Source organism: Anomalospiza imberbis, chromosome 1 (genome assembly GCF_031753505.1).
Source record: "Anomalospiza imberbis isolate Cuckoo-Finch-1a 21T00152 chromosome 1, ASM3175350v1, whole genome shotgun sequence".
Lineage (NCBI taxonomy): Eukaryota > Metazoa > Chordata > Aves > Passeriformes > Viduidae > Anomalospiza > Anomalospiza imberbis.
This window is the reverse complement of record NC_089681.1, coordinates 94,223,018-94,235,330: the sequence shown is the minus strand read 5'-3', so window position 1 is coordinate 94,235,330 and position 12,313 is coordinate 94,223,018. Positions and strand designations below refer to the sequence as shown.

Sequence of the window (12,313 nt, the reverse complement as noted above, 5' to 3'; positions counted from 1 at the left end):
AGAAATAAAGTGGTTAGTTTGAATTTCAACACCAGGGTTCGACATGAGGCAGGAATACTTCATTCCCTTATATATTATTCCCTGCTTTCCTCCTGATAGATGCAGAGGCTGAATTATGGTTCTTTAGTGCATTATAGTTTTCACCTTTACTACAAAGGAAAGGCACAGACATTTTATATAATACATGGCTGTGAAAATAAAGTCTATATTTGATAATTCCAGGTAAGGTATTGGAAAGCCTTTGGATACCAATTTCTAATAATTTTTCTCTCTTTAGTGGAGGATTATGGCAATGCTTTTCTAAAATGGTGTTTTCAGTGTCCATCTTACATGATGCAGAAGGGTGGTGAAAAACATTCATGAATGTTGAATTTTTTTTAGTGAATTACCCTGACTTCTGAATTTTAATGCTTTATTAAGAACACTGTCATTTCCAAATTTTGTGATGACCTGCAGACCCCTCTGCTTATAAATGCCAAGCCATCAGTTTGTTTTGCAGCATATTATAGGCATAGCTATGCTACAAATTAGCAAAACCTTATCAGTTTTTTGTCTGATGAGATTTCTTGGTTTTCCACTTTAGACACTGAAAAATCTTGCTTTTTGCAAACAAAACCTTTTTTTTAAGAGCTCACTTGAAACCAGTGAATGGGTTTCTCCTTATCCTCTACAATAAAGAGGTTTATTGTAGAGGATAAGGAGAAATTTGCCAATATTTTGGGAGGCTGCTGAATTAAATACACTAACTACCAAGAACTCAGATTTGGTGAACTAAAACTATGTATTTGTTATTTATACCACAATACATGTTGTAATCACAGTCTACAAAAGTCACCATTCAAGGATACCAGTGCAGTGGAATGGGGAGAAGAGAAAATAACTGGAATTTATTATTCATAAGGGATAACTGTTTCTTTCTTTGTTAAACCATGGGAGACATTGGGTCTTCCATTAAAAGACATATGTCATGCCAGAATAATATGCTTTCCCAGCTCATTATCCATATTTTCAAGGTTTTAAGAGCTCAAATCTTTATGTTCTTCAATTTATCAATAATTTTGCAAATCTTTGTGGAAGTTCTGTTAGTATGAAAAAAGAGAAGGATCTTCTGAGCCTGCTGCTAAGTAGGAAGCATTATCAAGAGCTGAAAACTTTTTAGTTTTTAATGTTGAAATTCAGTTTTTCAGGTACTTTTTCCTGCAAGATTTAACACCTGATACATTTATTTGTCCTGATTTTTTTTTTTCAAAAAGGGAGTGAAATTTGGTATTTGCCAAGAGGTCAGTGATATAAATATCAGTATTTTCATGAAGTTCTGAAAGAGTTTTCAACACTGGTGAAGTTGATGTCACCTGAAGACCCCAGTAACAATATTTTAGCAAGGGTGCTGTGGGTCAAATTGATGTGTACTTCAGCAGATGCCTTGGACTAATGGTGGTAGCTTACACTCACAAGGTGGTGTCAGTATGTCAGTGCTCATATTTCCAAGTCAACTAACAAATACTTAAAGATATAAGAATATAATAAGTCTAAGTCAATTGGAGAAAATAATGTAAGCAATTTAGAGGTGATGTGAGGAAGCAGTTCTGCTGTTAAATCTCAGGACTGTCAGTTGATATGCCTTTCACCACCTTTCATGACCTTTTTGAATTTTATTATGGTAAGATCAGTGATCAAAAACAGTCTTCATGGAGCTTATTATTAAAGGCTGTATTTAATAAAAACCATTGCATAAGATTTCTGTGTAAAGTTGCTTGGTAGTAAAATGGTATGGTATAACTTGATAGACTGAATATTTTGTATTATGCAATGCATATATAATGGACAGTATATTTTTAGAGGCAGTGAAAATGAAAATAAAAATATAAATGTATTATGAAAAGGAAAAGTTAATGCAAACCTTTCTCATACTTCTGGTTTGCAAAACAGTTTCTACATTCTTGTTTTCTAAATGGATCAACCACAAACATACAATAATGGAGATTAACTCAGCAGAGACAAAAAAATAGATTTTCTTGCTCCAGGCTGCATGTGGAATTAATGCTACTATGTTTTGTATTCAGGGTCTTGTTTCAATCACCGAAGTTTATTATGTAACACTATTTAAAAAAAATAAGTATTTAATATGGTTAATTGCCAACGCTCTAGCATTTCTATTTATCTTTACAGAATAGTATATAATTCTGTGTTGGAAAGTAATTCCAAGACATGAAATGCAGTCTTCTGCACTCTTAAGCAGATAAGTCACCTTCTTCAGCTAGTTGTGTAATCTGCAAAAGGCAGACACATGTTGCTGGCTGCACTGACAAACTTGAAGGCAATGTATGAGATGCCTGTAGTGCTTATAAAAATAATAGAGATATGGAAGCTTTGTAAAATTAAACATCTTCTCTAAGATAAATTCAGAGTATAGAAGGAGTGGAAATCAAAGGTTGTCAAGGCAATAGTGCATTGATGAACAATATGTGCACAGTTATTTGCAGCTCTCAGGAAATTGATGTTTTGCATTTCTCTCAGATATACAAATATCTTTCATACATTTCACTGACTGCTAAAATGTACCATTTCATATTAAGGTATAATTATAAAATAAACATAGAAATATTCAAATGAGAGTTCTGGCATCTAGAAGTGTGTTCTGTGTCTGCCTGTGGGACTGGGAGTTATCAGTGAGGTGCTGAGTCCAATTTTTATCTGCAGGAAGGTAGCTTAAGAAGCACAGTGATCTTAAGATGGTTCTATATTATGTATAACAACACATAAGTTCTATATTATGTATAACTTATCACACTTATATAACTTGCACTGTATAATAGATTTTTGCTTCCTATTACTGGGGAGTATATATATCTAATATATATCTAGGCTGATTTGTAGTATGCAGGAGTAAGATATTAGTATTACTACTTATAAAAAGTAGGTGCAAAAATGTAAGGTTCTTTTTGATGTTGGCTGTTTCTGTGCAGGGAAACAGATTGGCTTTTAATCATCACTATGAAAGTAAGTAATTGTTTTCATCAGCCAAAGAGGAATTGGATAAAGACTCAGAAAATACCCTACTACTTGGCTATTCACAGTGCTTAAATATTATCAGATGCCAGAACAGCTTTCTTATGTCAAGCGTTTGTAACATCTCATGGGTGATGTGCCATGTTACATTGTTCTTCCTCAAACTGAGGTAGAATTTAGCTGGGCCCAAGATGAAGTTAAATAAACTTAGCAGATCCAGGAGCTAAGAAACTGCTACCTTTCCCAGGTGACAGTCTCAAGATCCTGGGTCCCTCTGCTTCTGATCTACACACAGTCTAGCTGGACATTATCCAAAATCCTTGGACATAATATTTTTTCCACCTGCTTAGGAGGTTGCTGGCTTACCCTTAAGCAACTCCAGGGAGTGTTGCATCACTCAAATCTTTCATACACAGTTGTGGATAAGGAGTAAGGCCCTTTGGGTCCACCATTTGGTTCTGTTGTGTGTATGAGATGTTGGAACAATCTTGGGAAGCCACGAAGCACAAGAAGAAGTTACATAAGGAGAGGGAATATGTCTTTTCTACCACAAGTAAGAGGGGAAGACATAAGAAAGGAAAAAAAAAAACCATTAAATGGTGAACATGCTGTGCTGTCAAAGTCATGCTAAAACATAATAATGTACTTGAATAGTAGATAAGCAGAACTTTTCTATATTAGGCTTCTTCCCTATTAGTCTTTATGCTTAATTTTAAATAAATTTCTGATATTGTTACTGTTCCTCTGATTTTGTGGTTAATTTTTCATCAGTTTTGGTCTTGTTTGTGAACTGTCTGTGCCTAGATTGCAATTTCACATAATTCATTTATTGTGCAAGATTGCAAAAAGAATTTATTCTTTAACCAGTCCAGTAGCTGACATAATCTGAAGCTTAAGATCTGTAATTAGTCGACTGATTTTTAACTCCCATTATTTGTGCTCTGCTTGGAGCAAAACACAACAGCCACTCTTCTCCCAAAGCAAGTGGCTTTTTCAGTTACAGGAATTTTTTAAAGTTAATATAAATTTTCCATAAATAATCAGGAAAAGTGCACATTCTTTACATGCTGTTAAAAATTATGGGAGGAGGGTTATGAAAATGGTGATGAAAAGTTCAACTTAGAAACAAGTTATTTGTTTTTTTTTTTTTTTTTAATTTTTCAATCTGTGGAGATGCTAGAGTAGGTGTTCCTCAAAATGTAAGCCTGATTGACTGATGATTTCTGTTTCACAACTGCATATTACCAGATAATTCTCTCCTCTCTTTCCACTTGAAGAAATAGTACTCTGGTATTATAAAAGGCTTGTGCTACTTTGGACTAAGTGGAATATAATAAAAGCTTCCATTCAGCAGGTGACACTTTAATACTCTTTAATACTCTAATAAAAATGGAATATGAAGCAATTGTTTGTAGATGTTTGCTGGAATGAAGAAGGACCTTTCTGTTATTTCTTTCTCTGTGAGTTTTTGTCTGTTGGTCAGAAAAATTATCTTCATGGTTGCTTGTGTTGAGTGGCTGTCTGGAGGCCCAGCTGTGGAGTGCCAGTCTGAATTCAAGCCACATTTTCTCTGTTCACCTGTCAGCTTGGTTCATCTAGAAGGAAAGAAAAGCCTTGAACTCCTGAACTGTGGTGTGAGCTCACATAAGAATAGACTTTTTATTTTTGTGAGGTTTTTTTGCTACTTCCTGCCTCCCCTTCATTTGGAAATGCTGTAAGAAAAGCCTTTCTCGTCATATGATATTTCTTGTTAATATTTTTACATTTCAACATTTTGTATTCCAGTCTGGGTGGAGGTTAAAAGGATGATAATCCAATTTAATATATATATGTATAAACAAAATTAATATGTATGTGTATTAAGGAAAATTTTGGTTGAATAATCTGGGGGAAAGCAATTAGTTTTAAAGCATCTTTATTAAAATACACCACATGACTTGTAGTGTCCTGGAACAGTGCCTCTAAATTGCTGTCTGGGATTGTAGAGTCGCAGGAGTGAGTGTCCCTGGTGTATCTATTACCTGGTTGCATCAAGACTCAATTATGGTAGAGACATTCTGCACTGTATTCTCAGTACTTGGACTCAAAATAACAAAAATTGCTCACAATATTATATATATCTAGTATTATATATATCTAGTACTACCCTTCTATAATTATATCAGGAATCATGAAGCAGAATTATTTAAAATGGGGTAGTGGAAGTGTGGTGGTTTGGTTTTTAATCCCTGGCCCTCCTCATTAAGCAACTGCAAAACATTCCTTATTGCTTATATGCTGATTGTCTCTGTGGTGGTCTATCCATGAGTACTGGAGAGGTGGAAAGATTCTCCTGTTGGAACTGACAGTGGGTCTACTGGCTGCAGCCAGAAAATGCCCTCAAATATTTGTCTTATGTAACATATATATATATATATATATATATATATATATATATATATATATAGTATTTTGGCTTTTTGATAATTGTTTGTGATTCTTTCAAATAACAATTTTGCATTGGAAAAGACTTATTTGTTAAAACTCTTAGTTAAACAATGTGTTTTCTTAGTCTCATGAAAACGTGGAGGAGGGTGTTGTGGGACTTGTGTTTTTGTAAACCAATCATCTGCAGTTTTCCTTTGCAGGGATATTGAGGAAGAAAGAGCAAGAATTTACTACATTCCTCCCTGGAGATGTGGGAAACTACAGATGAGAATCAAGCCCCACTTAGCCTGAGAAGTGCCCTGAGCGAGAGGCAGCTGTGTACCCTGAGATAGATGAAATGTAATAAACCCAGCTGTCCATTTAAATAGTTGGAGTCGACACGCCATGAAACACTGTCCCATTAAGGCAAATGCGTCCACTACCATTCCTCATAATAACTGCCTACTGTTCAGGTTCTTAGTTATAGGTAACATGTTAAAATATATCTTCTAATGGGAAAACACTCACAAAATAAAATACTACACAGTTTCAACAACAACAACAAAAAAACACCCTAGTGACACAGTTGTTATTATCTGGTTTAATGGAAACATAAAGTACAGGACAAAAAAAGTATATGTGCTCTGAAAATGAGGTATTGTTCTAGAATATTGAAAATTATCTTTAATGACAAATGTGTTATAGTTCAGAGGTTGCTCTGAAAGGAATTATATTTTGTGTTCTCTGAAAGTATTTTCAATAATGTGCAGTATGGTGAAGGCGCTGGTTCCTCAATAAGAAACTACAGTTGTCCTGAGCATATCAGGGCAAAGCACATCTTTATATGAATTTTGCTGCTCAGACTATGCTTAGATTTTGGGTTTTTTATATTGGACTACTTAGCTGAGTTGAAACTCATTGAATTTTTTGGCTCATTTGTCACAAAGCTTGTGACCTGGATCCCAGTGAATATCCCTTTCCTGAGTACTACCTAGGTCCCTTGTAGCTAGCCTGAAAGAGAGGAAAATTTGTCTCGGCACAAAGAATAAGAATGTTCCCACACCCTCTTAAAATCTGAAAAGTGAAGGAACTTGAGCTCCAATGTGCTCTCCAGTTACTTGTTTGGGGGATAAGTGGAAAGTATAATTTCTTGTTCCTTCCTTTCACAAGTTGTGGAACTTTAATTCACTTCTCCTTGAAGTATCTCCAGTTAGAGGCCAGGACCTCTTTGTCATAGCCATTTTATTATACAGAATTGAAAGATTTCCTATTCCAGCCTTTACCATTTGAATAAAGAGAATTACGTAAGACATGAAAGGATTAGGCTTAGGAGAATTGAACTGGAATTAAATATCTATTAGCCCACATCTCCCTCTTAAAAAAGCCCAACTTCCAAACCAATTGATCAGCTACAAAAACATCCATGCTGTAGTAATGAGGATGCAGTTGCTCCCTTCTGAGGCAGCTGTTCCACAGTGCCATGCAGAGAGGATCTTTTTTTATTTGTATGAACTTTCTGTTGCAGTGCATTAACTCTAAATTACAAAACTACATAAATATTTAAGTGATTTCTGCTTTACTGGCAAACATGCAATTTCCAGCAGCTGAAATTTTCCTTTATCTACGTTCTCACAGTTGTGTGAACTAAGAGTTAGAGTTACAGAATTATAGGTAGGGGTTTTTCCCCTTTTTTTTTCATGCGAGAAGGTTTTAAGGAAAAATTTTAAGGAATTCCAACTATTAAAATAACATTTTTATTCTACTTTGGCCCTTAGGATTCAGTATTTCAAATACAATTTATCTCCCAAGTTATTTTTATCTGGCCTTTTGGCAACACTTAAACAACTTTTTCTATCTGTGTTGTATTTACAATCAAAAATCAGTGGAAAACATTTTTGTTTATACCATCTAACATTTAAGAAAAAAACCTACAGGATTCTTTTTAGAACACTGTTTTTTCTATAGGATTTTAAATACAGAGGAAAAAAAAATTCTATCAACAAATCTTTGAGCTTAGGGTACTTCTATGCTGAAATCACTTGGATTTATTGTTGATTTTCTTATTGGGGTGGCTGTAACAGCAGCCATTGATGGCGCAGAGGTGCCCATGAGAGCATGGTCCAGAGCAGGCTGGAGCAGAGTCCAGCATTCTGGAATCTTGTCTGGTGTCTGTGCCACGTGGAGCACTGACCTTTCTGGGCAGCTGGATGCTCCTCCATCTCTGCATTGTAGCCTGCTGAACCTTGTAGCCTTGCCTTCAGACCTGTTGCTCTTCAGGTCCTCTGGGACTGTATCTCCCACATTCAACTAGACATCTCCAGCTCCTAATTTAGTCCAAGGACATAAAGAATGGACGCCATTAGGTCACACAGAAGAATGACACTATTAAAATAGCAAACAGATGATATTTGTATTTTATTTTTAGCTTATTTCTTGTTGTTTTCCTGTGGTTGCTGATGTTACAAAAGCTTCCTTTCTAGTCGCTTTGCTTAAAATACACATACATTGTATATATATGCATCTTCACGCTGGAGTTTGGCATTAGATTGTCCAGTGTGTTTGCTTATGAATGAAGTAGTATTGGCTTAAACTCCTTGAGACTGAGAACTACAAGGAACTTGCAGAAGGCCCTTTCTGTGATGCTTTTTCTTCTTCTGTGAACACAGCCCTGAGAATTTAGATGCTCAGCAGGCTGTGTTCCCAACCTGTGTGGTTTTAGCATGGGTGGGCAGACTTTTCCCCTGACAGATACACAGTAGACAGTAGACTTCAGTCTTGGCCCAAACGCTAAATGTCTCTTCTCCTTTATTTTACAGCAAAGCATTGAATCAACATTAATCCCCTGTAGGACTTAATGTCAGAACGAGTCAGTCATCAGGAGTCCATATTTATATGGACTGTAAGGGAGAGTAGGGTCTTCAGATGCTGTAAAAGGATGCTGTCCCTGGAGATGCCATGTGGATATTTGCTCTCTCCTTTCTATTTTTAATTCCCCTTTGAAGTGAGATTATTGAGTCATGCAGCACTAAAATAAATGCAACAGACAAATAATTCAGCTTCCTTATTTCTTGCCTTGTTCATGCATTGACCAGACACTCTTTTGTCTTCCTAATTTCCGATCTTCTTCCCCATATCCCTTTCACTTCCTGAATTTCTTTGGTTTATAATAACACCACAAAACTCCTTTAGGCTTATTTTTGGCTTTTTTTTTTTCCTGAGGGGTAGCCAATTCTCATAAATATAAGTTATTCCTGGACAAGTAAATTTCAGCACATGAAACATTGAAATCACATGTTAGGTATTACAAGGAATTCCCAGCCTTTCATAAGCAAACATGTAATTAGAATTTATTTCTTTATTTATTCCCTGGTGGGCATTTGCTGGAGTTGGAAAGAAGAGGAATTCTGTCAAAAGCTAACTTTCTATGTGTTTATTTTCCCATTATTTTCTTACATGAGAGTGGAACAGAACCAGAGTTTTTACACAGTACTGCATGTTGTGGTTCAGTCCTAGTGCCACATCATAATTTTCACTACAACATCATGTCTGGTGGCAGTTGAGGCATGAAATATCCGTACTTTGTTCAAAATGTCCTGTTCTTTGCACATTTGTGTGCATGTTTTTTAAAGAATCTGTAGACGTCTGTAGTGAGGGAGTTCTGTTTATACTTAAGTGGCATTAGGAGGCCCTGGCTGTAGTTGAGGTTTGACTGTTGTCCATCTGGGATCTCAGAACTTCACATGAAATCTCTCAGTTGCATTAGTACATGTGAGTCAGTTCTCCTTCTGCCTTGCTGTGCCACAGTGTCCATTGGAGGTCCTTCAGCAGAGTGTCTACATGATAGACACACTCTTAGAGATTTCATATGGTGCCCTCTGTAGCTTTCTCCAAGTGTAATATGCATATACATTCTATTTCAACTTCTCTTATTTTTCTTCTACTCCCAGGTATTATGACAACTTTACCCAATGCACAGAACGTGAAGCCAATAATGCAAGTTGCTTTTGGCCAAACCCCCTTGCAGAAGGCTTTATCACTGGAATTCATAAACAATTCTTTTCAAACTGTACTTCAGAAAAGGTTCACTGGGAAGATCCGCCGGATGAAATTCTCATAACACTGATCTTGATCCCAGTCTTGTTGACATGTGCCATGATAACGCTGGTAGTATGGTGCAGCAAGAGAAGTGATATCTTGGTGTAAGTTCTTCCTCTGGGTTTTCTTTTTCTTCATTTCTTTCTTCCCTAAACACTGAGAAAGGAGGACAAAGAGAGGAACATGGCATAAAGATTTCAGATCTGCTGAAATGGAACCAGTGAGATACTGAGATGCTCCCATGAATGAAGAGCTTCCTGCTGCTGCTGCTGCTGCTGCATCACTGTCTTGACCATGAGTATTGCTGGTGGACAGCTCTATTTACATCAAGCCTCATCAGCATGGAATTCACAGGCAGCTCCCAGAAACAGGAGAGTTCCCAGGCAAATGGACCCCTTGTCTGCAAAAGGAATAAAGTTACTTTCCTGTGGGCAAAGGTGGCTGTTAAAGTTTTGCAAAGCCATATGTGTGTAATACTGACTTGGGGGGAAGTGATATCTCTTGAGGTTTTTCTGCAGGACACTCAAGGTTTTCATCTGTGAACTCTGTGACTTGGAGAGATCCCTGGCACAGGAACTGATTAGGGTTATAACCAGGTGGCAGCTTTTCTTAGAAGCTAGTCAAAATTATCATTATCAAAACTGGGAAGTATTGTTCTGGCAAAGAAACAACTTCTGTGTCCGGTGACTATCTGCACAGGGAAATTATCCTGCCACATTGTAAAATAGTTTATAAAATTCCTTTAAGCACGGCTGCTTGGAATTGTATGTTTTACAAACAAACTTCGGGAGGATATACAGATCTTACTTTTACAGAGCTGGAAAATGTGAGAGGAAATTGTTTGGTTATAAATATACTAAGGAGTAATGAAGAAACTTTCATATATGAGACTTTTTATTTTTTCTCTTTTATAAATATTATTCTTGATGACTTGTGTTCACTGTATACTCCCCACTCGCACTCCAATTTGTGCAAGTGATATACTACAAATAAATATAAAGGTGTCATGTTGAGGTGCCTTTCAGAGTATTGTGCATAAATAATTCTTTGTCCTGTGAAGAGTGTGGAAACTAAAGTATGAACATCAAAACTTGGAATAGAAGTAGGAGGAAAGAGAAAAATTCAACTCAGAAATCTTATTCTATAAAGTTATGTATTAGTTGAAATAAAGATCATATGCTCAAAACAAAAGAACTTCTCTGTGTTGCAAACCTTCTTTTCACAACATGTCTTTCAGTCCAGTGCTTTTCTATGACAAGTGTGCAATGTATGTTACAAGTGACTTTTAATTTTTCCATAACTTATGCACACAAATAAAATAGAGCTGAATGGTCAAGTAATTGTGTTTTATATATTTTATAGTTAGATTTTCTCCTTTAAGGTTCTGGCTCCATGTTTGAGACTTAGGTTTGTGAATATGGAAAGCATTTCCCAGTTGAATCAAATTAGAAGTGCTCAATTTCCTAGATTATTTATCTACATACATTGTGTATGGATAAATAAATAACCCTTATGAGCTGTACTGGTTTGTTTTCACATCTGTTCACAAGGGTTGAAGGCACCAACTTGTTTATTCATTACTCTGATGTTGGAAGAATTCTATTTTGAAAGTGTTTCCTCTGTGTTTTTCCAGAGACTTTTCCTCATTCTCTAGATGCTAGCAGAAATTGCTCTTTGTAAAACAGAAGACTGAAATAACGTATTAAGCGATTCTGTTTAATTTTCTTTTGAACTTTTATTTTCTGTGTTAAAATGCATTAGAGCACCAAAACTAATTTTCAGTTAAGACATCCAACCCATTCATTTTATCCAAAATATTGTTTGGTTAAGCATTTTGTGTGGCCAAAACCAAACAATCTTATATTCTGGATGGAGTTTCATCTTAATTAACATTTACTTCAACTTCAGCAAGCTTCAAGGCAAGTTTCAAAACTTTGGTTTGGAAACCACATAGCAAAAAATTTGACTTTTGAAAAAACACATTAATTTCAACCTAATTGTCGTGTTTGGGGCAAATTCTGGACATGTACCAGAGTTTCTGACTCATTTGAAATCATATTCACCTAATGAACAGGTCGCCTGAGAGATACCAGTCAGCTTAATTCATAAGCTTAATTTATAAAATGGATTGGCCTAGGTACTAAGTGAGGAAGAAAGCTTGATGAATTCATACCACCAGATGTGTACTGTGGTCTTTAAAAGAATGTCATGTTTAAAATCTCTAGTTCAAAGAGTCTTTTAAAATATAAGATTCAAAGAAACAGAAATAGTAGATTTTAATTCATGTGCTGTAGAGAAGGGGTAGAGGATGTGCTTTGGAGGAGAAAATTTAATCATTGTTGTGTGTCCTCATCCAAGTATGATCTTCTATTACTTTTTATACAGCTGAAGAAAGGCTGAGAAGTTGAAACGATGCATGGGAAACAACACTGAATATTTTATGTAGTCTCAGTGTTTTAAATCTGAGAAATATTTATAGTGTTTTTAGGAAAAATGCAGCTGCAGTATTTAGTTCTTAACAGTTGTGTACATTAATAGGGACCCAGAATGATAATTGTAGAATCTTTTGACATAGGTTGTACTATATGTTGATAAGAGTTAGTGGTTATTTTCTGCTGCAAGGACCTTGCTATGTCTCCCCCAAAGCCTATTTCCATTGGCAAGAAAATCACATCTAGTACCAAGAATCTGGCTTATTAATTAATTGCAAATTAATTTGGTATCACAAGAGAGTCTCAGGAATAATGATATTCAAAAAGAAAGAAAATAACTTGTTCAAAATCCTTCCTAGAACTGGAATTGT

The 12,313-nt window shown here is 35.8% G+C and overlaps 1 protein-coding gene across 1 annotated transcript in view; it reads left to right on the top strand.

The window, feature by feature from the left end:
* RAMP3 (receptor activity modifying protein 3) overlaps positions 1-9,774 on the top strand; it is a 36,549-nt gene extending 26,775 nt beyond the window's left edge. Inside the window, exon 4 of the mRNA XM_068200324.1 lies at positions 9,363-9,774. Within this exon, the coding sequence (XP_068056425.1) occupies positions 9,363-9,618 (256 nt within the window). The 3' untranslated portion in view covers positions 9,619-9,774. The remainder of the gene's footprint in view (positions 1-9,362) is intronic.
* Positions 9,775-12,313: the final 2,539 nt, after the last annotated feature.